The 23,404-nt window shown below is 45.1% G+C and overlaps 1 protein-coding gene across 5 annotated transcripts in view; it reads left to right on the forward strand.

The window, feature by feature from the left end:
• Positions 1 to 23,404, forward strand: part of GFPT1 (glutamine--fructose-6-phosphate transaminase 1) — a 57,550-nt gene that overhangs the window by 19,794 nt on the left and 14,352 nt on the right. For 2 of the 5 annotated variants that reach the window (XR_014514469.1, XM_083453876.1), the window contains exons 4-17: positions 137 to 262; positions 1,352 to 1,410; positions 2,652 to 2,786; positions 4,405 to 4,466; positions 5,574 to 5,653; positions 7,225 to 7,278; positions 9,397 to 9,502; positions 12,000 to 12,163; positions 12,813 to 12,908; positions 14,370 to 14,467; positions 15,703 to 15,823; positions 16,100 to 16,156; positions 19,433 to 19,590; positions 23,041 to 23,155. Coding sequence is in view for 4 of the 5 variants with exons in the window: in XM_083453876.1 (XP_083310002.1) it covers positions 137 to 262; positions 1,352 to 1,410; positions 2,652 to 2,786; positions 4,405 to 4,466; positions 5,574 to 5,653; positions 7,225 to 7,278; positions 9,397 to 9,502; positions 12,000 to 12,163; positions 12,813 to 12,908; positions 14,370 to 14,467; positions 15,703 to 15,823; positions 16,100 to 16,156; positions 19,433 to 19,590; positions 23,041 to 23,155 (1,431 nt within the window). In the remaining variant the exon portion in view is untranslated. The remainder of the gene's footprint in view (positions 1 to 136; positions 263 to 1,351; positions 1,411 to 2,651; positions 2,787 to 4,404; positions 4,467 to 5,573; positions 5,654 to 7,224; positions 7,279 to 9,396; positions 9,503 to 11,999; positions 12,164 to 12,812; positions 12,909 to 14,369; positions 14,468 to 15,702; positions 15,824 to 16,099; positions 16,157 to 19,432; positions 19,591 to 23,040; positions 23,156 to 23,404) is intronic. The other 3 variants (XM_083453878.1, XM_083453877.1, XM_083453879.1) reach the window with 3 other exon arrangements.

The raw sequence follows: 23,404 nt of genomic DNA on the forward strand, positions 1-23,404 counted from the left end.
TGAAAGCCTTGGCCTCCTTCGTAAAGCCTCACGCTGCATTTCTGAAGCCAGTGGGTGATGTCAGCTGAAACCTTTCCCTCCATTCAATAAGGGTAGGGAATCCTCTCAGCAATGAACTTTCCCCCTCTTTACATAGAACAACAGGATATGGACCTGGACATTGAGTTTGATGTGCATCTTGGAATTGCCCATACCAGATGGGCCACCCACGGCGAGCCCAATCCTGTCAACAGCCACCCACAGCGATCGGATAAAAACAATGGTAAGACATTGCCGTTACTTTTTGGTGGGTGTGAGGGATGAGGTGACGCTTTGACTTTTGTCCTAGCTTCTGATGGCTGTTCAGAGCTGATAAAGTGTCCCTGGACAGCTGTGTCCATCTTCTTGAACAAAGTACCAGGTAGCAAGACATGTAAGAAGTAAATCTTAGTGGTCTTAGCTTTTATTTCCAGGTGGGAGGAGGCAGATAGTCAGACCGGAGAGCCCAAAATCAGCTACATTGGGAAACAGAATTTAGTTCTTTTATGGATTAAAGACTGTTTCAAGTTAAAAACAAGGCTGGTCTCAACTCCTTTTAAATATGCAGAATGTTCACAGATGATAATGATTTTAAAATTGCTTTTTAAAAAGTGAGTCGTAGATTACAGAATAAATAATATATTACCTTATAGAGATTTTCAGAAAAAGGTTAAATTTGAGTACTCACTAATTATATCGTTTCTAGATTAAAAAACTGTGAGCTGAGGCACTGTAATGACTGCTATAAAGCCCTGCTGTTAGTATTGCACTAAGGTTAAAATACTACCAAAGTTACAAGCATGGGTTATAATTCCCATTAATCTGTTGTAAGGGTTCGTTTAATCTGTTAAGTGTCTTAATTCTAAAGGCTCCTCGGGGCTGAAATTGAGCTGCCGGCTACCTTGTACTTTGTTGATACATCCTGTTTAGCATAGGCAACTGTCATTCCTGGTGTAGTTAGTACAGAAAACAATTTTGGGTAATGGCCCACATGGAAGATGGCCTACATTCTCTCTTACATTAGGAAATTGAACTGTAAATGGGTCTGGGATAAAGTAAATTAATACTGCAGTTGGATGCAGCAGGTGGCATTAAACTACTCTAAGTTAAGCAGCCAAGCAGGGATTGTACTTTCTTTATTAAATTCGACCGTCCATCTATCATGTGCTTGTGGTTGGCTTGGCTTTGGGAATCCTAGTTTCTGTTTCAGGCTTGTGCCTTTGAGCAAGGTGCTTCGCACCTCTCTTTTCTTCTCCTCTTGGGATGCTTCCCTTTTTTTGCGGGCTCTTTTATGATCATAGCTCCTAAAGTGTTTTCTCCCCCTGTGTTTCAGAATTTATTGTTATCCACAACGGCATTATTACAAACTACAAAGACCTGAAGAAATTTTTGGTAAGTGAAGCTCCTTGTGCTGTGCTGTGGGTTTAAACAAAGTGGGAAGTCTGAATCTGCTTGTGTTTGTATCGTAGGAAAGAATCACTTGGGCCTGGTAGTTTTGTTCCCAAATTATGCCAGCATTCTTTGGATGCTGAGAAGGGAGACACTTTAGAAGCCTTTGAAGTATCTATTACATGAGCTGGTGCTATAACTTTAAGGAGTGGTTAGATTGCATGTTCCCCTGGGCTGATAGGTATCTTCTGTGTCACCCTGTGAAGTGCCTTAGGGATGCAGGAAGGCACCTTATCTCAATTCAGGTTGTTGCTTCATCTCATGCTGTACTGTCTGCACCAGGCTTCCCCAAACTGATGCCCTCCAGTAGTTTTGGACTATAACCATAACTCTCAACAGCCCCAGCCAGAAATGGTAGCAGGGTCTTCCCTTTCCTGCCTGCAGATTGCATTTGGGACCTTCTGCAGTCAATGCATGCACTCTTGTCACTGACTTTATGGGCCTTCTCCTATGAACATTAGTGGCGTTATATAATAATATTACAATCTTACCAAAGCTGGATAATTTTATCTTGCTTCTAATTTCTTTCAGGCTTAAGTGTGTAATGTGATTTTGTGTCTATTAGGTTAATGGTACTGTATTGACTTCAGAGGAAGTAGTAGAATTAAGAAATCTAAAGAGCAGATGAATATACTTCCAGGAATAGTCTTCGAGGTGCCGCAAGACTTTTTGTGGTGCTTGCAGCCACAGACAACACAGCAACCCCCTCTGGAATTTTTCTTTGCAAAAAGAGGTCGTGGGGTTATTAATTGTTTGCGGTCACTCTTCCCCTCCCTAACCAACAAAAACAAACCAACAAAAATTGAATCCTGACCCATTCTGGCCTTTGAGAACTTTGCCATTGGGTTCCATACTAGCTTGGTTGCATTGTGTGGTTAGCATCTGCTCTGCTTTCTGTAGGAGCGCAGCAGTGAGCTGGAACCATGCCCATCAAGACATGGTTCTTTTGCTTCTGCATTCCTTTATCTATTCTATTTGATTCTTTCTCTGAGCAGGAGGACTTGAAATTAATGAATGAAAGTAGAGCAGTTGTAAGAAACAGGAGCAGCCTGTGCAATATTTTTAGAATATGGTTGCTATGATACAAAAATAGTGCGTAGTAGATATTCCCTTGTCCATGTGCCATGTTCCATATTTCCATTGTTTTGACTAACACAAGTCATACTTCTTAAATGTTTTTTCAGGAAAGCAAAGGTTATGAATTTGAGTCCGAGACTGATACTGAGACAATTGCTAAACTTGTCAAGTACATGTATGACAACCGTGAAAGTGACGATATCAGCTACACCACATTGGTAGAAAGGGTCATCCAACAGCTGGTAATTCTACATTTTTTCGTAAAACATTTATCACCCATAGGAGACAATATACAATTCTTATGTTTTGCCAGACCTTGTAATATGTTTCATGGTGAGGTTTCAGGAATTGCTTAGTCCATTGCTGGTACAGAGCAATCTGCTTTCTCTTACAGCTGCTTTAGTCAGCAATGTAAGACATTCCTGCATTGCAGGGGGTTGGACTAGATGACCCTCTGGGTCTCTTCCAATTCTACAATTCTATGATAAGCAAAGAGCAAATGAAAGAGCCAGGATCCTGTTTGCAACAGTAATGTTAGTTCATAGCTTTTACCAAAGTAGATGTAAGATAATTGACTAATTTAGAGAATATCCTGTGATACTCAGACTAGGGATAATGATGAGGAGGAGGATAACAACAACAACAACAACAACAACAACAACAACAACAATAATAATACCTCTCAGCAGCTTTTGTTATAGTCAGTCACAGTGTTGAAATCCTGTTCATCCAGATTGGTCTTGGGAGTCTTTTCTTGTGGAACAATTAAGGTTGTGTTGAAGGCGTTCTGCCTATCCTATGGCCATTGACTTATACGGCGCCACAAGAGCCTAACCTGCCCCCTCCACATGCTTTTTAATGTCTGCATGAAACTTCCAGGAGAAATAAATAAGGACAGAAGAAAAGCAGATTCTAATCAGTTATCTGGAGATTTGGCTTGAGGTGTTGCTGGCTGTGACACACAGCTCCTTCTCTTGTTTCCAACTTCTCATCCCTTTTGAAATCCTGAAGGTGGTCCTGGGTGGGTGAGGGCAAACAATCTGAGATTATATCCAGATAAGACAGAGAGCTGGGTAGGGAGATTGCCTGCTCCCAAGCTTGATGGGCTGCTGGTCCGGAATGGGGCTACTTTGTCCCTGAAGAACCAAGTTCATTCTCCTGGACATTGATGCTAACTGGGAAAGCCAAGAAAATAGTGGTGGCACAAAGTGCATTTTACCAGCTTGGACTGTCTCCCCAGCAAGAGAGGTTGGCTCTTGCCAGTCACGTTCAGACTGGACTACTGCAGTGCACTGTACCTGGGGCTGCCTTTTAAAGGTGGGTTCGGAATTTTTGACAGTGCAGAATGCAGTGTCCTAAATTTTGGGGGGAACTGGGTGGTAGGGACATGAGATAGTCTTACTGTATCAGCTGACCTGGTTACTAGTGCATTTATAATGCTGATTCTGACTTTTAAAGGCTTAAAGTGTTTTGTGTCCGAGATATTTGAAGGGTTGCCTTCACTTGTGCCAGGCTCCTGGTGCTCTGAGGTCAGCAGCGGAGGCCCTTTTAATTTGCTGTCTCCAAAAGCAGTGGAAGCCAGAGGGGCAGCCCCACAGCTTTGGAATTAACCACTAGTTCATGGCTTCCCTAACAGGTTGGTCTGCTTCTGCTGTTGGCTTTGATGATACTTTAGTAATTTTAGGTTGTTTCCCTGGTCTCTCAGTATACTGTTTCTGAGACTTTTAAGCTGCAATGTATTGTAAGCTGCCTTGAAAGAGTTTTCTCCCAAAGGCTGCATATTAATATTTTAATTAAAACATTTAAATGATGTTAACTGAAAAAGTAAAGTGTTTGTTTGTTTGTTTGTTTTTCCACAAGGAAGGTGCATTTGCCCTTGTGTTCAAGAGTGTTCACTATCCTGGTCAAGCAGTTGGAACCAGGTAAATACCGTCCCAGTAGTATGCTCTGTGTTTCCCTAGGTCAGTTTCATTATTTTTGCACCCACACCTTCTTTTTGATAGGCTATCATAGATTTTAGCCAATTTTGAATTGGAGGAAATTCTATTTGCCATATCTATTATGCAACCTCATGGTATAATATTCCCTGTTTTTCATGTTACCTGCTGATGCAAAAATATTCTCTTAGAAAAATAACCCCATTCTTTAATGTTGTTCCCTGCTATCCATGAAGTACCACAAACAGTTCAAAATTAGCAAAACAATTAACATCTTGACTGCAATGACTGTTTGGATTTCCCAGCTGAATCTGGGTAGTTAAAGTCATGTTTGCACTCATATCAGTTATATAGCTTACTCCAAAAAATTCTGAGAATTGTAGTTTGTGAAGGGTCTGGAAACCTCTTTTGAAAATCCTTTGCTTGCCTCACCCAGACCTGTAGTTCCCTTGGTTCCATTAGGTGAAAGAGGGACTTTCAAGGCAGTGATCTTGTTTGCACTTAACTGATCTCAGTGATACTGACTTTTGAGTAAGCATGTCCGGGATCATCTGATATGTGTAAGACAGACAAGTCCTCAGATGGTAATCAGTTTGGTTCTTTTAAGATTTTGCTTGGTCTGCACATCATTGCAGTCTCAAAATTCAGGGCTCTTGAGAGTTTGTCCCACAGATTGTGAACTATAAATTCAGCTTGTCTGGGATGCTTTTAACTGCATTCTGTCTTGGCTTAAAAGCTGCCCAACTCTGAACTATATAGATCTTGAGTTAGTGCTGTTTGCCATCCGCAGGCTATAATTGAGATCAGATTAGTGAGGTTCCCCCCCCCCCATCTTTTTTGTTCTGTGCAATTTTGAAGCTTGGATCTGTGTCCTGGTCTGACACAAACGCCCCACCCCAGGCCCATAACCCTGCCCCCCCCTCACAGGGTGCTTTGCTTGAACTTGCTATCTCCAGGCCAAACTTTCTTCCCCTTCAACTTGGCTGTGCTGACACTTAGCTAAGCTGCAAATGTGATCAGGCCCTCCCAAGGGAAGAATCGACGCAGATACTAGTGTTTATTGGCCATGACAGCTGGATGTCTTGTTTTCAGGAGAGGAAGCCCCCTGCTCATTGGAGTGCGGAGTGAGCACAAGCTTTCTACTGACCACATTCCAATACTCTACAGAACAGGTAAATATTTCTCAACTCATTTTCTTCTTCTTTTTTAATGCAAGTGTGGCAGAAGTGAGAAGTTTGGTACTATCTGCTAAATTAAAACAAAATAAAAAAAATCCTTCCAGTAGCACCTTAGAGACCAACTAAGTTTGTTATTGGTATGAGCTTTTGTGTGCAAGCACACTTCTTCAGATATGCTAAATTAATACCTTATTAATATGGAGATGAGATGCTATGGGAGCCTTCTAAAAAGCAAACCCTATTGGGTACAGGGTCTGATTTAAGGTACTGGTTTTGACCTTTAAAGCCCTTCATAGCCTAAGACCCTCATACCTATGGGACCGCCTCTCCCGGTATGCCCCACAGAGAGCCTCAAGGTCCATAAATAGCAGCACCCTAGTGGTCCCGGGCCCTAAGGAAGTTAGATTAGCTTCAACCATAGCCAGGGCCTTTTCAACCCTGGCTCCGGCCTGGTGGAACGCTCTGCCTCATGAGACCAGGGCCCTGCAGGATCTGATTTCTTTCTGCAGGGCCTGTAAGACAGAGTTGTTCCGCCTGGCCTTTGGCTTGGAGCCAATTTGATTCCCTCCCCCTCTTTCTTCTTTCTTTTTTCTTTTTCCTTTCTTCTCCTGTGATGAGGCTGCATTTTAATATTTTAATGTTTCAATATTTTAATGTTGTATTTTAATCTTGTTTTTAAGTTGTATTCATTCAACTTGTTTTTATTATTGCTTGTTAGCCGCCCGGCCTTGGCTCTTGGCCTCTTCTTCCCCAACTCTCACAAACCCTGTTCTGTTCCTAGGGATTTCTGGGCAGAGGGAAGGAATGATTGTTAAATCATTCCACCCTTAGATACACAGTGAGCAGCTTGGTTGTAAGCTACTCCCCTCATTTTGCATAATATCACTATATACCTTGTGCACGTGGCACCTTAGCTTTCTGGTATGAAGACTGACCAGTATCTTCAGCTCGTCTTGTCCCCCAGCAGAACATCCCTGTGGCTTTAGGAATGTATTCGTTCCCTTTAACTGGAGGGCAACTAATGCTACAGTCCTATAGGCTTGCCTGAGAATTCCAGTATCTCCACAGCAAGGTTTATTGGCGCCTTCTTTATTTATTTTATTTGAATCTCAACTTTCAGCAAGCAACCCAGGCTAGGTGACTGGCTGAACACTGCCTAGCAAAGTTTGTGACTCGGCAGGGGTTTGTAGCTGGGTATCCTCCCACTGTTCTGCTCCAAGTATCTCCATGCTGATGCTTCACCTTTCCATGCAACCTGTCATTTAGTCATGTTATGAAGGTTTATTGGAAGTATCTGTCCCAGGTGCAAATGCTAATTCAGGTATTCAGGTGGGACAATGGGTACAGGAGCCCTCTTCTGCTGCTGCAAAACAGCTTCATCTCGGCCCCATGGGACTGAAATTCGCAGGACTTAACACAGCTCAAAAAGCGCCGTGTGAACTGCACTTCCAAGCCAAAAGTCTGCCTTCTGCTTGTCTCTAATTTTTATTTTAAATTGACATTGCTGAAGTTTCTCTTGTTGTCAATGACACACTGAAGTTATTTTTTTCGTGTTGCACTTTCAGCCACACAACCTATGGATCATTCTATTGATGGAATATCCATTAAAATGGAGAAAGGTGCCTGAGACATAATTCTTCATTCGATGAGAAGTCCTGAAAATGAATTAAGACAATCACTTTCTCTTTAATGTGTAGCTGATCGCTTTCCATTTGAGAGGAGGGACCAGCTTCACAGGGTATAGTCTGCTACTATGTTCATTTGAGCAGAACTTTCCATTTCTTAGCCTGCTTTTCTGGGTGCAGAAGTGCATACAGAAACGGTGTTCTTGGCTTTTGGTTGTCAAGATGTGTAACCTTGTTTGTTCAGTGGAAAGTGATGGCAACATATTAAAGAGATGGCATTGGGGCGGGAGATTCTGCATGCGAGAATCCTAAAGGGGCTTTCCCACTTAACCAAAAGGTCCTCTGACCCTTCTCTCGCCTTCTCTGGTTTCTCTGCCTTCTGCTGATTTTGTTAATTTGAAACCAACATCCGGATTTGAGGATGTCTGACTTAACTGGAACTGGCTTTTTTTCTTTTTAAAGTCAGTATCAACATGAGAGCCATGTTTTAATACTAAAATTTTTAATACATTTAACATTGGTGCTATCAAGTACTGATCTGAATACTAACAGTTTGCCAGTGGGTGGATAATCATGGTAAAAATGGGACAATGCCAGGAAAAATATGGTAGCAAATCCAAATGTATCTTTGCCTTTAAGGAAGAGCTGCTTGTTCTTTGATTCACTGCTGCTTTAAATCATTTGTGTGCAAATGTTCTTCGCAGAACATGCCCATATTTTCAATAGCTCTGACTGTCAGGTGTCTTAAGGCTTCAATCCATCTTGTGTCCTATGGGAGCCATTGCCATAGTTTTAACTAGACAGTACAGTGGTACCTCGGGTTACAGATGCTTCAGGTTACAGATTCTGCTAACCCAGAAATAGTACCTCGGGTTAAGAACTGTGCTTCAGGATGAGAACAGAAATTGTGCAGCGGCAGCGCAGCGGCAGCAGGAGGCCCCATTAGCTAAAGTGGTGCTTCAGGTTAAGAACAGTTTCAGGTTAAGAACAGACCTCCGGAACGAATTAAGTTCTTAACCCGAGGTACCACTGTAAATGCTAAAACTATGGAGCTCGTTCCCACAGGATACAGCCATGACAACCTGTTTCGATTGCTTTAAAAGAGGATTAGACAAATTCATGGAGGAGAGGGCTATTCAATGGCTGCCAGCCACGAAGGCTATCCTCTGCCTCTGCAGTTGGTCCTTGGTATTTCTGACAATAGTGAGAGTCATCCTGAATAAATACTTTTTCAGGTACAACATGCTTGACTCTAGAGCAGCCTGTTCAAAGTTCTCCTAATGCAAACTACTCCAGCTAGCTCAGTTGTCTTCAGAAAAGCTATTCTGGCTTTTGAGGGCAGCAGCCCAACACCTGTATTAGCTGCCTGTTCAGGGCCCACGTTGAATTCAAGTTTAAGAACACCTGATTGTCATCTATTATTTTTTTTTTAATTGACAAACACAGAACTAATTCAAAAAGGCTTGGATGTTGTGCATGCGGAATTGCTTAGAAATTGGCTAGTTTAAATCATGTTCTTAAGAAAAGCTAGACTGTCATTTTTTACATGACAATCCCCACTCCACACCAAAAGGCATTCAACTGTTTCACATCCTTCATCCTTAATCAAAGCTGAGAGCCAGTGTGGTGTAGTGGCGAGAATGTCTGACTAGGACCTGGGAGACCAGGGTATGAATCCTCACTCAGCTGAGAAGCTCACAGGATGACCTTGGACCAGTCACTGGCTCCTAGCCTAGCAGGGTTTTGGGCATAAAATGGTGATGCAGAGGAGCAGTCCGCCGGCCTCCCTGAGCTCTGTGGAGGAAAAGTAGGATATAAATGGAAGAAGTAAATAAATAAAATTGCACAAGGCAGACTCCCCGGCAAAGCCTCCTGCCCAGCTCCTGTTGAAATGAAAAGGCAGTGGTCTTGCCCACTTCCTTTCAGTGGTGCTTCTGCAGGAAATATTCCCGTGGACTAGGCCAGCAACCTTTAAGAAAGTGAAGCTTCATGTTGGTACTGTGACTTGGTGACTTGGGGTGAATTTTATCAATGGAATGAGGTGCCTTTGTTTGCTGTCAGTTGCTTTGTGCCCTCTTAATGGCAGCTAACTGAGCTCTCTTGCCTCCGCAGGCAAAGACAAGAAGGGGAGTTGCAGCCTTTCCCGGGTGGACAGCACCACCTGCCTCTTTCCTGTCGAGGAGAAAGCGGTGGAGTACTACTTTGCATCGGACGCGAGGTCTGTGGCCCCTGTGGAGTCAGCCAAGTTGCCTTGTCCTTGGCCTCCCACAGCATGCACCAAGGAGGAGGTTGACTGCTAGGCTAATGCAGTCAGTGACAGGCCACCTCTCTTGGATGAAGGACCAGAGGGGAGAAGAGATAGTGGCTGGCATTTGTGTGTCACTTTCAAGTAGCATGTGTGTTATATGTGGCATAAAATGTTTCCTGACTCAACCTGTTTTGTAGACACCTTCAGCACCTAGTGTACTTCCAGTGGAACGGGAAATGGGTGTGAATCTAACAGACCAGGTACTCTTGGTGTCAGAGCCTCTAAGGCAGGCTTCCTCAGCCTCGGCCCTCCAGATGTTTTTGGCCTACAACTCCCATGATCCTTAGCTAGCAGGACCAGTGGTCAGAGATGATGGGAATTGAAGTTTCAAAACATCTGGAGGGCCGAGGTTGAGGAAGCCTCCTGCTCTGAGGCTTCTGATTATCCTAGAGCCAGCAGAGTATAGCTGATAGTCTGGGACCAGCTTGTTGATATTTTAAATTGCTATCCTGCCTTTTCTCCCAAAGGTGCCCAGTAGGGCTCATGACTTCACAGTTGTGTGGGTGTTTGAAGCTTTCCAAGTGGCCTCAGGTCAATTGCTATATCTCTGCCTAACATGTGGTGAGGAACCATATATGTTGGTGTCATCTCCTTAGCGGGAGAGAAGGATAGCAGTTAACTTTCCCGTGCTAATAGCATCGCTGTGGACCACAGCAGATGTTTGGAATATTTGCAAAAATAAATAAATAAAATTATTTATTAGCAAACCTGAATGGCTTCCAACTCTGGGATCTACTTAGCAATTCTGGGATCAGTTCTCCTGTAGTGTTTCAGCTCCCTTTTACCCAGTCACCCACTGTTTAATTTACGAAGCTTATCAGGCAGCCTATTTGGTCCTGTTGAAAGAGGAAAGTGAAACTACCAAATGCCTAAGCTGCTTGGGGTGCATTCTGACCCCAACAACTTCTCAAAATAGGGTAAAGAACACCATAGCATTTTGTGTGTGTCATAAATTTCATTTTTATGCTATTATACCTCTTCAAAGGGACGCGGCTGGCACTGTGGTCTAAACCACTGAGCCTAGGGCTCGCCATTCAGAATGTCGGCAGTTCGAACCCCCACGATGGGGTGAGCTCCCGTTGCTCGGTTCCAGCTCCTGCCCACCTAGCAGTTCGAAAGCACGTCAAAGTGCAAGTAGATAAATAGGTACCGCTCCAGTGGGAAGGTAAACAGTGTATCCGTGCGCTGCTCTGGTTCGCCAGAAGCGGCTTAGTCATGCTGGCCACATGACCCGGAAGCTGTAAAGCGAAATGAGCGCCACAACCCCAGAGTCATCCGCGACTGGACCTAACGGTCAGGGGTCCCTTTACATTTACCTTTTACCTCTTCAAAAGCAAAGGAATATTTGGGTGTGTAGTTTAATTATAGTTCTAGTCAGCCCAACTAAGTTCTACTCAAAGCAAAAGTATTAAAACTAATGAACCTCAGTCATGTGCTTTAACTTCAGTAGGTCAACTATGCGCAAAACTAGCATTGGATAAAAACCATGTTTTATGCAGGGTGTTCTGTTTTTGGGTACAAAACAACCCACAAAACGATTTCAGGGGTCTGTCGGAGCCCAGGCGAACATTTTACCTTAAGGGTTAAATCTGCTCCAATTCGACTTTCTTGATACAGGAGTTAACACACTCAGCGTACAAACCTGCTACACTGATTTCTTATTTGCAATGTTCATCGGGGAGGGGGCACCTTTCATGCTATTTGGGTACATTAGACCCACTCCTTCTCTGAGCACAATATTTAGGCATCTTTTCTCTTTTCTTTTCAAGAGCTTACTGATAGATAGTCCAATGAGGAATTTAAATTAACGTTGGGGGGTGTGTGGTCGGGTCCAATTAGACCTTGTTTTTGGAATGCACAGCCAATTAAATCTATTTTCTTATGTTAAACAGGAATGATTTTGTGATCAGTCATGATCTTTGTTTCTAGCTGGTCTTAAAAGGGCCTGTAAAAAAAATGGAAGAGGGTTAAATAAATGCAATAAAATTTGCATAAGAGCTGAAAAGTAGGTTACAGTAAAATGATAAAGTAAGGATATTAAAAATGATCCAGTTAATATGGTAAGTTGCAGACCCTTCATAGTTTTTTGGAGGGGGGTGCTGTAGTTGTATTCCAATTTAGCATTGTATTATTTATCATTATTATTAGTTGTAGTAGTATTTCAAAGTTTATATAAAAATACAATAGGATCAGTCAGCTCAACTCTTATCTCAAGACTGGTATATCTACTCTTGCAAACACTCTGGTTCTAATATGGTTTCATTACTGGATAACTGGAGTCCAATTGCTTTATAATGTGCCTATTCAGTGAATCTTACAAGTTATTTGCCCTTAAGCATGATAGTCCAGATTCTGCTCCTTCTAGTTTCCATAGATGGAAGTTGAACCATTCTCCACTCTTTTACAGTGCAGTTATTGAGCACACCAACAGAGTGATTTTTCTGGAGGATGATGATGTGGCAGCTGTTGTGGACGGCCGTCTCTCCATCCATCGAGTCAAGCGCACAGCGGCTGATCATCCTAGTCGAGCTGTTCAGACCCTACAAATGGAGCTCCAGCAAATCATGAAGGGTATGTCTATGTTGATAGTCAGGGCTTCCCAGTTTCAGGTGTGTGTGTGTTGTTTGTGGAGATCCTTTCTGGAGGTTCGCGGGAACACAGGCTACCCACCTGAAGGCTTACAATTTTTTAAAAAATGGCACAAAATGGGAAATAGACAGGGAGGGAAGAGGGAAATCAGAATCAAAACTCAGGTAGTAATTTCTAAACAATTGTTCCAGGTGGCACGGTCCAAGAGCAGGACTCCACTGGCTCTGCTGCTTGAGTCGTAGTTTATGTATCATAACTGAATTGGCTGCGTTTTATTCTTTTCTTTACATTTCCCAGGCAATGTTTAGCCCATGTTCACTGTACTAAAATATTTATATATAAGAAGTTGCAATAATAATAAAACACCACGTTCTGAAATAAGAAACAAGAAAATATAAAGAATTTCTGCATCAGCAAAAAGGACACAATTATATTAGCATGGCTACTAGTACTATTAGGATACATACTAGTAAGCAGGACATTTTTCAGCCAGAGCTCACCAGAACTCAGTTCTGACACCTCTCAGGTGGTCGCCATTGCCATCAACAGGTAGCTTTGTCAACAGAATAAACATTGCAGTGTCGTTTCCATCCAGTCTACATTTTGCTGCTGTTTTTTTTTTTTTTTTAAGGTAACTTCAGTTCATTCATGCAAAAGGAAATTTTTGAACAACCAGAATCCGTTGTCAACACCATGAGAGGAAGAGTCAACTTCGATGACTACACCGGTAACTAAGTCAAAAGCATGTCAATGGTGTTTTGGTTTTTGAGGCGCTTTTGCTTAATAAAGTACTGCTGATTAAGGGGGGAGGGGCACAACAGGATGGTCTGTATACAGAGAAATTCTCTGCCCTTTTTGCCTTACGTAATGTAAGGACGATTCATAGAATTGTAGAGTTGGAAGGGACCCCAAGGGCCATCTAGTCCACCCCCCTGCAATGCAGAGGTTACAACTGACAGATGGCCAGCCCAACCTCTTCTCAAATACCTCCTACGAAGGAGAGTCCGCTACCTTCTGAGATAGTTGGTTCCACCATCAAACAGCTGAGGTAGAAGTTAGAATCATAGAATCATAGAGTTGGAAGAGACCACAAGGGCCATCGAGTCCAACCCCCTGCCAAGCAGGAAACACCATCAGAGCACTCCTGACATATGGTTGTCAAGCCTCTGCTTAAAGACCTCCAAAGAAGGAGACTCCATCACACTCCGTGGCAGCAAATTCCACTGCCGAACAGCTCTTACTGTCAGGAAGTTCTTCCTAATGTTTAGGTGGAATCTTCTTTCTTGTAGTTTGGATCCATTGCTCCGTGTCCGCTTCTCTGGAGCAGCAGAAAACAACCTTTCTCCCTCCTCTAGGTGACATCCTTTTATATATTTGAACATGGCTATCAGATCACCCCTTAACCTCCTCTTCTCCAGGCTAAACATGCCCAGCTCCCTTAGCCGTTCCTCACAAGGCATCGTTTCCAGGCCTTCTACACTATTCCACCTCTGCTTTCTGTTGATTGCATTTTGACCACTTTGCTGCTGAGCAAGTTTCCCTTCTCCTCTGGGATGCTTAGTGGGACTGGGGGGTTATGCTGCCACACTTGGTACTTGCCTTCTTCCTGCTTAGGAAAGTGTCTAAGGAGATGACATTTGCTTGACCCTACTGTGTACTGTGGGACGCGGGTGGCGCTGTGGTCTAAATCACAGAGCCTAGGGCTTGACAATCAGAATGTCGGTGGTTCGAATCCCCGCAACGGGGTGAGCTCCCATTGCTCGGTCCCTGCTCCTGCCAACCTAGAAGTTCGAAAGCCCATCAAAGTGCAAGTAGATAAATAGGTACTGCTCCGGCGGGAAGGTAAATGGCGTTTCCGTGCGTTGCTCTGGTTCGCCAGAAGCGGCTGGCCACATGACCCGGAAACTGTCTGCAGACAAACACCGGCTCCCTCAGCCAGTAAAGTGAGATGAGCGCCGCAACCCCAGAGTCGTCCGTGACTGGACCTAATGGTCAGGGGTACCTTTACCTTTACTGTGCACTGTAGATGATGAGAGAAGGGGAAACTCTGACATTCCTCTAAATGAACAATATAATTCCTGAAGTCTTAGTTGAAATGTCTCTTATGTTTTTCCTTGAGTAGTAGTAGTAGTAGTTGTTGTTATTATCATGTTAAATACCAAAACCTTTGTGTCTACATTTATAATAGTGAATCTTGGGGGTTTGAAAGATCACATCAAGGAGATCCAAAGGTGTCGACGTCTCATCCTAATTGCTTGTGGAACAAGCTACCATGCTGGAGTTGCAGTAAGTGGCTGACTTTGGGTTTTCCTTTTGAGTAGCATCTCAAACACATTGAACAAATTGGTAGTGCTGTGATCCTACGATGACGTCTGTGAAGCTATGGAAAGTGGATGCTGATAGGTGAATGCGGCTCTTTTATGGCTCCTTGTAACTGTGACCCGTCCTTGTAGCATCATTTCATTGGTCTGTTTGGTTCTGCAGATGGGAGGCATATCTCACTGAAATTACCTACTGGGTCATTACCATATTTTTCGCCCTATAGGACGCACCGTCCCATAAGGCGCACCTAGTTTTTTTGGGGGGAAATAAAGGGAAAAAAATATTTTCCCCCCCAGGCGCGGGGTTGGGGAAGCCCGAGCTTCCCCCGACCCCAGCCCCCAAACAGGCAGCTCTCTGCAAGCCGTGGGAGCCCAGTGCTGGCTCCCGCTGCTTGCTGAGAGGTCCACGAAGCCTGGACGCGCTGAGCTCAGCACGCGCAGGCTTCAGCATGCAGGCAACTCTCCGCCAGCAGCGGGAGCGCTCCCGCTGCTAGCGGAGAGGTCCACGAAGCCTGGACGCGCTGAGCTCAGCGCGCGCAGGCTTCAGCATTCAGGCAACTCTCCGCCAGCAGCGGGAGCGCTCCCGCTGCTTGCGGAGAGGTCCGCGAAGCCTGCATTCGCCCCATAGGACGCACACACATTTCCCCTTCATTTTTGGAGGGGGAAAAGTGCGTCCTATAGGGCGAAAAATACGGTAATTCTTAACTGGAGCATGGAAAGACATACTCAGTAGAACAACTCCTAGGGACTGAGGTCCCTTCCCCCTTCCCGAATAAAATATTGGAGGGGGCCGGACCCCTGCAAAGTTGATGGGTATTCAAATGGTGTCCGTGTGCCGCGTCATGAAATTGATTGTGCCCCCCCCAATATTTTATTCAAGTTGGTACCCCTGGTTGAACATTTGGCATGTTGGGAGTCTTACCAGAATTGGAAACTCACTCCAGTTCTGATGTAATAAATCACATTTTCTTTGAGGCCTGTATAGTTTATTTTGCCTATGAGAATATGTTTTAATGATGCCGACCTTGGATCCTCTTTTCGTTTCTTGCACTGAAACTGAAGAGCCAAAATGACACCTCGTGTCCCTGCACACTTCCTCTCTCTTTAAAAGATCGAGAGTGTGAGCAGGAATCTACTGCACTGCTTCATGGGCTGAGGAGTACGTGACTTCCCCCCTTTTTCTTTTCTTTTCTTTACCAGACACGTCAAGTTCTGGAAGAGTTGACTGAATTGCCTGTCATGGTAGAACTTGCCAGTGACTTTTTGGACAGGAACACTCCAGTCTTCAGAGATGATGTCTGCTTCTTCATCAGCCAGTCAGGTACGGACGGGTCTTTGGCCTGGGAGCAGTGCTGGGCAGGTGGCAGGCCAAACTGAGACCACTGGCAAGTGGCTACCTTTGGCTAGGCTCATGACCTTTGACCTGGCGTGCTACCGAGGAGGGAGGTTTAGAATCCTGCAGAGCCAGGAGCCGCCAAGTCCAGTCAGGATTCTCCCGGCTGGAGCTCTTAGCACATGGTACTTCTTGGCCATTGCTCATACAAACAATGTGTGTTTCTGTTTGTTTGTTTGTTTGTTTGTTTGTTTGTGTTTTTAGAAGTAATGAGTTCGGCATGCTTAGAACCAGACATGTGCAAGTTATCCGGGGCAAAATGTAAGAGTTTCAAAACAAAGGACAAAGCCTGTGTGAATGTAGTGAAATGCAGCCTGAATTTCATGCCTAAAGCTGAGTTTCAAATATAAGCTAAAAATTAAATCACGTGGATACATATTTATTAGTTATGTGTTTGTGATATTTATCTCTATCTCCCGCCTTTTCCTCAGTCCGGGACTCAAAGTGTGTCTTACACAAATTAAAATGACACAAATAAAATGCAAAAAATGTAAATGGTTAAAAAGTAATTAAACTAATAGAACTAAAACAATATTATTATTATTATTATTATTATTATTATTATTATTATTATTATTATTATTATTTCTACTTTACCAGAATATTATTTCTACTTTACTCAGACCTTGTGGGAGGCCGGACTATATTTTTTTTTGGGGGGGGGGGATAAACTAATTCCTATGCCCCACAAATAACCCAGAGATGCATTTTAAATAAAAGGACACATTCTACTCATGTAAAAACACACTGATTCCTGGTCTGTCCGCTGGCCGGATTTAGAAGGCGATTGGACCAGATTCGGCCCCCGGGCCTTAGTTTGCCTACCCATGATTTATACTATAATATGGTATAAGTAAAAAGGGGCTAAATAGCCAAAACTGTTTTTTATAATCACTTCCAGCACCGCTGCTGCATTGAAAATGAAATGTTACTGTTCAGATGAAATGGCTGAAGCCCGGGCACTTTGGTTTGCCCAAAAAAAACCTTGTTCTGTGGAATAAAAGCTACAAACCAATTGTAGAATCTTCTGCCCTCCTGGACACATGAGTCGTATTGGGTAGTCACAAACAGCAGATTCCTTGCGGGGTTTCCCATCCCTCTGGGGCAGCCTTCACCGACCAGTGCCCTCCAGATGTTGTTGGACTGCAACTCCCATCAGCCCCAGCCAACACAGCTGATGGGAGTTGTAGTCCAACAAACATCTGGAGGCTTCTTTACTGCACAGTGATTTCTTCCTTGGCCAGGGGAACTGCTAGAATGTATTTTGAGCGTAGAAAGCGCCTCTTAGAATGCTCCCTGCTGACCACAGTGATAGTGGCCGGCCAAAGGAACTGTAGGCATGGCAGTCAGCAGGCTGGGGATTTGACACCCTCTGCTGGTGATTTGCAGGCATGCTTGTAATCTTCTTTGCCATGCACTTGGTATCCCTGTTGTTTCAGCATTTTCAGTGTAATAATATAAGGAATTCTCTAAATTCATAAGAAGTAGTTAGTAGTTTGAGTTGTTTTATGAAAAACAGCTGTAATTATGTCCTGTAGTTTAACTCCATACACATAACACACAGAGCCATCTAGACAGAGCAGTCTAGATTTGCTTGAGTGACAGTGGAATATATGAATGGTTCATTGGTAGGGAGATTTCTTCCCAGAATGTATTGCTAAAAGGATTTGGAGTCCTGTAAATATTTGCCCAGGTTACCTACTTTACTCTTGCCCTTTGCACCATTCCAAAAACTGTGTGCAATTTTGGTATTGCTTAAAATGAACAATACCCCCTCAGTTTGCCTTCTTAACATCTGGCTGCTATTCTCATTACAATATCTTGTCCGGTTTATTTAGATATTTTATATCTTGCCTTTCTGCATCTGGGTATACTCCAGGCAGCTCACATAAAGGAACAAGAACAAATCATAAAATCCAGATCAGCAATAATATGTTTTCCCTAGCTAGTATTGTGTTGTAATGCAGCTGTCTTCTGTTCATGATGCTGAGCAAAGAGGTGGAAGAACTAGAGTTCTTCAGAGAGCATTGCTGCTTTGCTTAGGTCTGTGGTTTCTCATCTATGGTGCCTATCTGCAGCAGCAAAAAAAAAGTTAATGCATTTCTAGGCTGCATCAACAGAAGTTGAGTGTCCAAATCAAGGGAAGTTATAACAACACACTATTCTGCCTGGATCATAGCTGTCAACATTTTTTAAGGGAAATTCCCTTATTCTGAATAGGATTCCTCGCAAGAAAAGGGAAAAGTTTGACAGCTATGGCCTGGATCATACCCAGCCTGGAGTCCTGTGTCTAGTTCTGGACACCACAGTTTAAGAAGGATATTGAAAGCTGGAAGGTGTGCAGAGGAGGATGACCAAAATGATAAGGGTCTGGAAACCAAGCCTAATGAGGAACAATTGAGGAAATTAGGTATGTTTAGCATAGAGACGCTAAACATATAAGGGACGCGGGTGGCTCTGTGGGTAAAACCTCAGCGCCTAGGACTTGCTGATCGTATGGTTGGCGGTTCGAATCCCCGCGGCGGGGTGCGCTCCCGTCGTTCGGTCCCAGCGCCTGCCAACCTAGCAGTTCGAAAGCACTCCCGGGTGCAAGTAGATAAATAGGGACCACTTACCAGCGGGAAGGTAAACGGCGTTCTGTGTGCTGCGCTGGCTCGCCAGATGCAGCTTGTCACACTGGCCACGTGACCCGGAAGTGTCTGCGGACAGCGCTGGCTCCCGGCCTCTAGAGTGAGATGAGCGCACAACCCTAGAGTCTGGCAAGACTGGCCCGTATGGGCAGGGGTACCTTTACCTTTACCTAGCGTAGAGAAGGCTGAGAGGTGATAGGATAGCCACCTTCAAATGTCTGACGGACTGTCACATAGAAGGTGGAGCAAGCTTGGTTTCTGTTGCTCCAGAGGGTAGCATCTCAAGCAGTGAATTCAAATGACAAGAAATGAGATTCTGATTAAACACCAGGAATGACTTTTTGATGGACAGTGGAACGGTCTCCCCTGGAAGGTGTTGGACTCTCCTACATTAGGGGTTTTTAAGCAGAGGTCAGGTGACCATTAAAGGTAAAGGTAAAGGGACCCCTGACCATTAGGTCTAGTCGTGACCGACTCTGGGGCTGCGGCGCTCATCTTGCTTTATTGGCCGAGGGAGCTGGCATACAGCTTCCGGGTCACGTGGCCAGCAAGACTAAGCCGCTTCTGGTGAACCAGAGCAGCGCACGGAAACGCCGTTTACCTTTCCGCCGGAGCGGTAGCTATTTATCTACTTGCACTTTGAGGTGCTTTCGAACCACTAGGTTGGCAGGAGCTGGGACCGAGCAACGGGAGCTCACCCCGTCGCGGGGATTCGAACAGCCGACGTTCTGATCAGCAAGTCCTAGGCTCTGTGGTTTAACCCACAGTGCCACCTGCGTCCCATTTCAGGTGACCATTACTCAGGGATTTTTTTAGCTGTGATTCCTGCATTGCAGGGGGTTGGGCTAGAATGATTCTGTGGCCTCCAGGTTGAGCATTTCCTCACTATGATGGTGTCTCTCTGCAGGTGAGACAGCAGACACCCTGATGGCCCTGCGCTACTGCAAGGAGAGAGGAGCCCTGACTGTGGGAATCACAAATACTGTGGGGAGCTCCATATCTCGCGAGACAGACTGCGGGGTTCACATCAATGCTGGGCCAGAGATTGGGGTTGCCAGCACAAAGGTAAGAGTTCCTTGTGTCATCAGAGGCACTCACACTTGGCACCAATAAAGCTCAGTTGAGTCACGTAGATTTGCATATCTTGTAATACATGCATCTGTTCTGAATCTTATGCTTCACTGCAGGGGGTTGGACTAGATGACCCTCAGGATCCCTTCCAACTCTACAATTCTGTGATTTCTCAAGGAAGCAGGGGCAGGCATAGGGGCTCTTTCCCAGTTCATCTACAGAGGGTGTTTAGAAATACCCGCATTTTGAATAGTTCAGGTTGCTTTAAGTTGAAAGAGGCATAAGTTCTCAAAGAAATCCTCATTTGAAGTGCAGGCACACAGCCCAACCCCTTTCCCAGCTATTATTTATTTGAATTTTTAGCTGCTTGTTACCCAGAAGCCTGCATTCGACTTACAATATATTTATTAAAACAAGCATTAAAATGTTAATGCATTCGTGCAAAAACACAGTGCATAAAAATATACAAAGCAGCCCCCCCCCCGTAACAGTCACAGGGAGCACCGGAGTTCCCATGGGGCTCCCAAGGCTCGCGCACAGCAGCCTGCAGCCCGAAACCTGGGGAGTACAGCGGAGCGCACCCCGGGCTTTGGGCAGCTTTCCGCAAGCCTTGGGAGCCCCGCGGGAACTCCGGCAGGCTCCCACGGCTTGCGGATAGCTTCCTGATAGCTTTCCCCCCCCAAAAAAAACTGGGTGCGCCCTATGGGGCGAAAAATACGGTAAATGTTAGGTAATCTCTTGGTGTACAGTGGTGCCTCACAAGACGAAAAGAATCCATTCCGCGAGTCTCTTCGTCTTGCGGTTTTTTCGTCTTGCGAAGCAACCCCATTAGTGGATTAGCGCTATTAGCGGCTTAGCGGGCTTAGCGGATCAGCTGATAAGCGGCTTAGTGGATCAGCTGATAAGCGGCTTAGCGGATCAGCTGTTAAGCGGCTTAGCGGCTTGGGAAAAAGGGGGGGGGAGGAAAAAACCCCCACAGGAACTCGCAAGACATTTTCGTCTTGCGAAGCAAGCCCATAGCAAATTCTTTTTGCGAAGCACTTCCAAAACGGAAAACCCTTTCGTCTAGCGGGTTTTCCGTCTTGCGAGGCATTTGTCTTGCGGGGCACCACTGTATATCATTTTCATGTGCATGAACTTTTTGTATTAAATTATTCTTTAAAGCTTTCAAAAAACATACCATTAACACCCAAACATTGGAAGAGTCTTTGAGCAGTGAATAAGGCAAGATCCTGGGTGATGGGATCTCTCCCTATCTCAGCAGATTCCCACCAGGGCTTCCTACATCTCCTCCCTGCTGCCTAGAGTTGCTTTCCATAGTTTGTTGTGTGAGCTGCTGCTGCTGCTGCAGCTGGCCATTCTGCACTCTCCCCCCTCCCTTCCGCAGACCTCCAGGCTGCAGATCCCCTTAAGAACCCCTTTAAGAGCCTTCTGTATCAGGCCAATGGCCCTCCTAGGCCAGCATCCTATTCTCACAGTGGCCAGCCAGATGCTTGTGGGAAACTCGCCTGCAGGTTCTGAGCACAAGAGCTTTTATCTGTCCTGAATCCTCACAACCCCCTTCCTCAAAGAGGGTTCCTGGCAAATACCTCAATATTTCCTCAAGGTGATTGAGCTGCTTCCTTTTCCCCTTAAAATTTGAAAAGAGGCATTTAACAAAGAACGAGCCTTGGCCAAGATTTGTATGCTAAGGCGCCTGCTGCTTTTTCATGGGGAACGTGCTGCAATATTACAGGGTCTGAATTCACTTGCAATCAGGGTATTCTTTGCAGCTGAGAGTCCAGCTCATTTTTAGCCTGCATTGGCAGTTTTGAAAATATTGGTGTTCCTTTCCGCGAAGCCAGTTAAGAACTGTTTCTTAGGCTGTTCCAGAGACCCAGGTAAGGAGCCACTGTTCTGCTGCAGAGGCACTGGAGCCTGGGGTAACCTATGGCAATGAGAGGGAAGAGTGCCACTGGACCAGATAGCAGGCAAGGATCAATGGTTCCCAGCCACCACGGCTATGTTCTGTCTCCACTGCCAGGCAATATACCTCTGAATACCAGTTGCTGGAAACCGCAGGAGGGGAATGTACTTGTTTCCCACTGTTTGGCCACTGTGAGAACAAAATGCTGGACTAGTTGGGAAGTTATTAACTGGGTGGGGTGATGGTCACCCAGACCTTCCTGGTCCAAGCACAGCACTCTGTCCTCAGCATCTGGCTGCCCAGGTCTGGGAGGAGTATAAACCTGTCTTTTTGTTTCAGGGGCGCTATTTTTTCCTGCTCATGCTCCCGAGCATGTTGGCGGCATCCCAAAACGAGCAGATGTTACACATTACATTCTCTCCCCCCCCCACGCCCCCATTTAAGACTGCATTTCTGGAATATGTAATCACCGTTTAGGATAAAGAATCGAAGTTAACTCAGACAATGCTTTCTGGAGGAAACTATTGATAAACTGAGAAGGCAGCTGATGGAAATTGTCAGACAACGACAGGCCTTTTTCAAGTTGCAGTGGTGGAACCTCCAAGCTAGAGTCAATACTTAGGAGTCAATAGAGAGTAGCTCCTCTAGATTAATAACAGTTTGAAATCAGTGCTTTTCCCTACATCTTGCCATCTAGTGCTCTAGATACTGGGGTGCCCCCCCACCGGTCTCTAGAAACAAGGTTCTTCCAAAGAGGGATTTGGATTTTGGGGTGGACTATGATGCACACCCTCCCTCCGATGCAGACACACACATTTCCTCCTCAGCCTTGCTCTGCATTGAGCATACCCAGGGTCTCAGCCTGCTCTTAGTCGCTGGGTTGGTTCTGTTGTTTTCTCTCTAATCAGGCTAGAAGGAAAAAGGAGACGATTGCAGAGCCTGCCCCTTTCCGTCAGCCTTTAGACAGAGTTTAGACAGAATTCAGGGGTATTGACTGGCTCCCCCCTCCCCCCGCCCCCAACACTTTCCTGCCTAAGGATGTGAAGATGTATGAGTGCGAGTTGTGCCTTGGGTGCAGGATCTCTGCCTCTGCCCAGGCATGAACAACAAAAGAGCCTCCAGCTGTAAGGACTGGCCACACACTCAGCTGCTCCCTTATTCTTACTCTCCAGGTTAGCTAGGGTAATTGTTGTCGTCAAGTACGTTTGAGAGTGGCCAGATTAGATGCCTGGTATCAGCTTGACCTGATAGGTGGTGTCCCTTTGCTGTTAGCTGGAGGTAAAATGAATAGCCTTGTCTGTGGCGATGGAGCTCCCTTGGGTTTGGAATTTTGGATTTCTCACTGGAAGAACCAATCCTTTCTGGTGCTTAGGGGCTGGGCTGGGTTTGTGCCAGGGTCAAGTGGGATAGTGAAGCCCTGTGGGCACCTGAGGCCCCCACTTTTATACCAGCAGCTTTCAGGTGTGAGTTTTGGGCAGCTTGCGGCATCTTAGCAAACCTGGCAAGCATATGCACAGTGATGTCCTCTCTTTCTGCAGGCCTACACGAGCCAATTTGTGTCGCTAGTGATGTTTGCGCTCATGATGTGTGACGACAGGATTTCCATGCAAGAAAGACGGAAAGAAATCATGCGGGGCCTCAAGATATTGCCAGGTGCGTACGGGCGCTCTGAGGCGTCATGACAAAATGTGATTCTTTGAAGGAGAACAGCAAGGCGAGGATTGACTCAAGGAGGGTAGTGGGGCCTCTCACTTGCTTCCTGGTTTTGTGCGAAGCTGGGAGATTTGAAGCAGCAAAGATCTCATCCAGATCAGGTCCCTCACTGCCACATAGCCTGCATGGAGCTGCCTTTGAAGCCGGAGTATTCTCTGATGCTCCATTCTTGGTTAATCCACACTAGCT

The sequence above is a fragment of the Podarcis tiliguerta genome (assembly GCF_965153285.1).
Source record: "Podarcis tiliguerta genome assembly, chromosome: 8".
Lineage (NCBI taxonomy): Eukaryota > Metazoa > Chordata > Lepidosauria > Squamata > Lacertidae > Podarcis > Podarcis tiliguerta.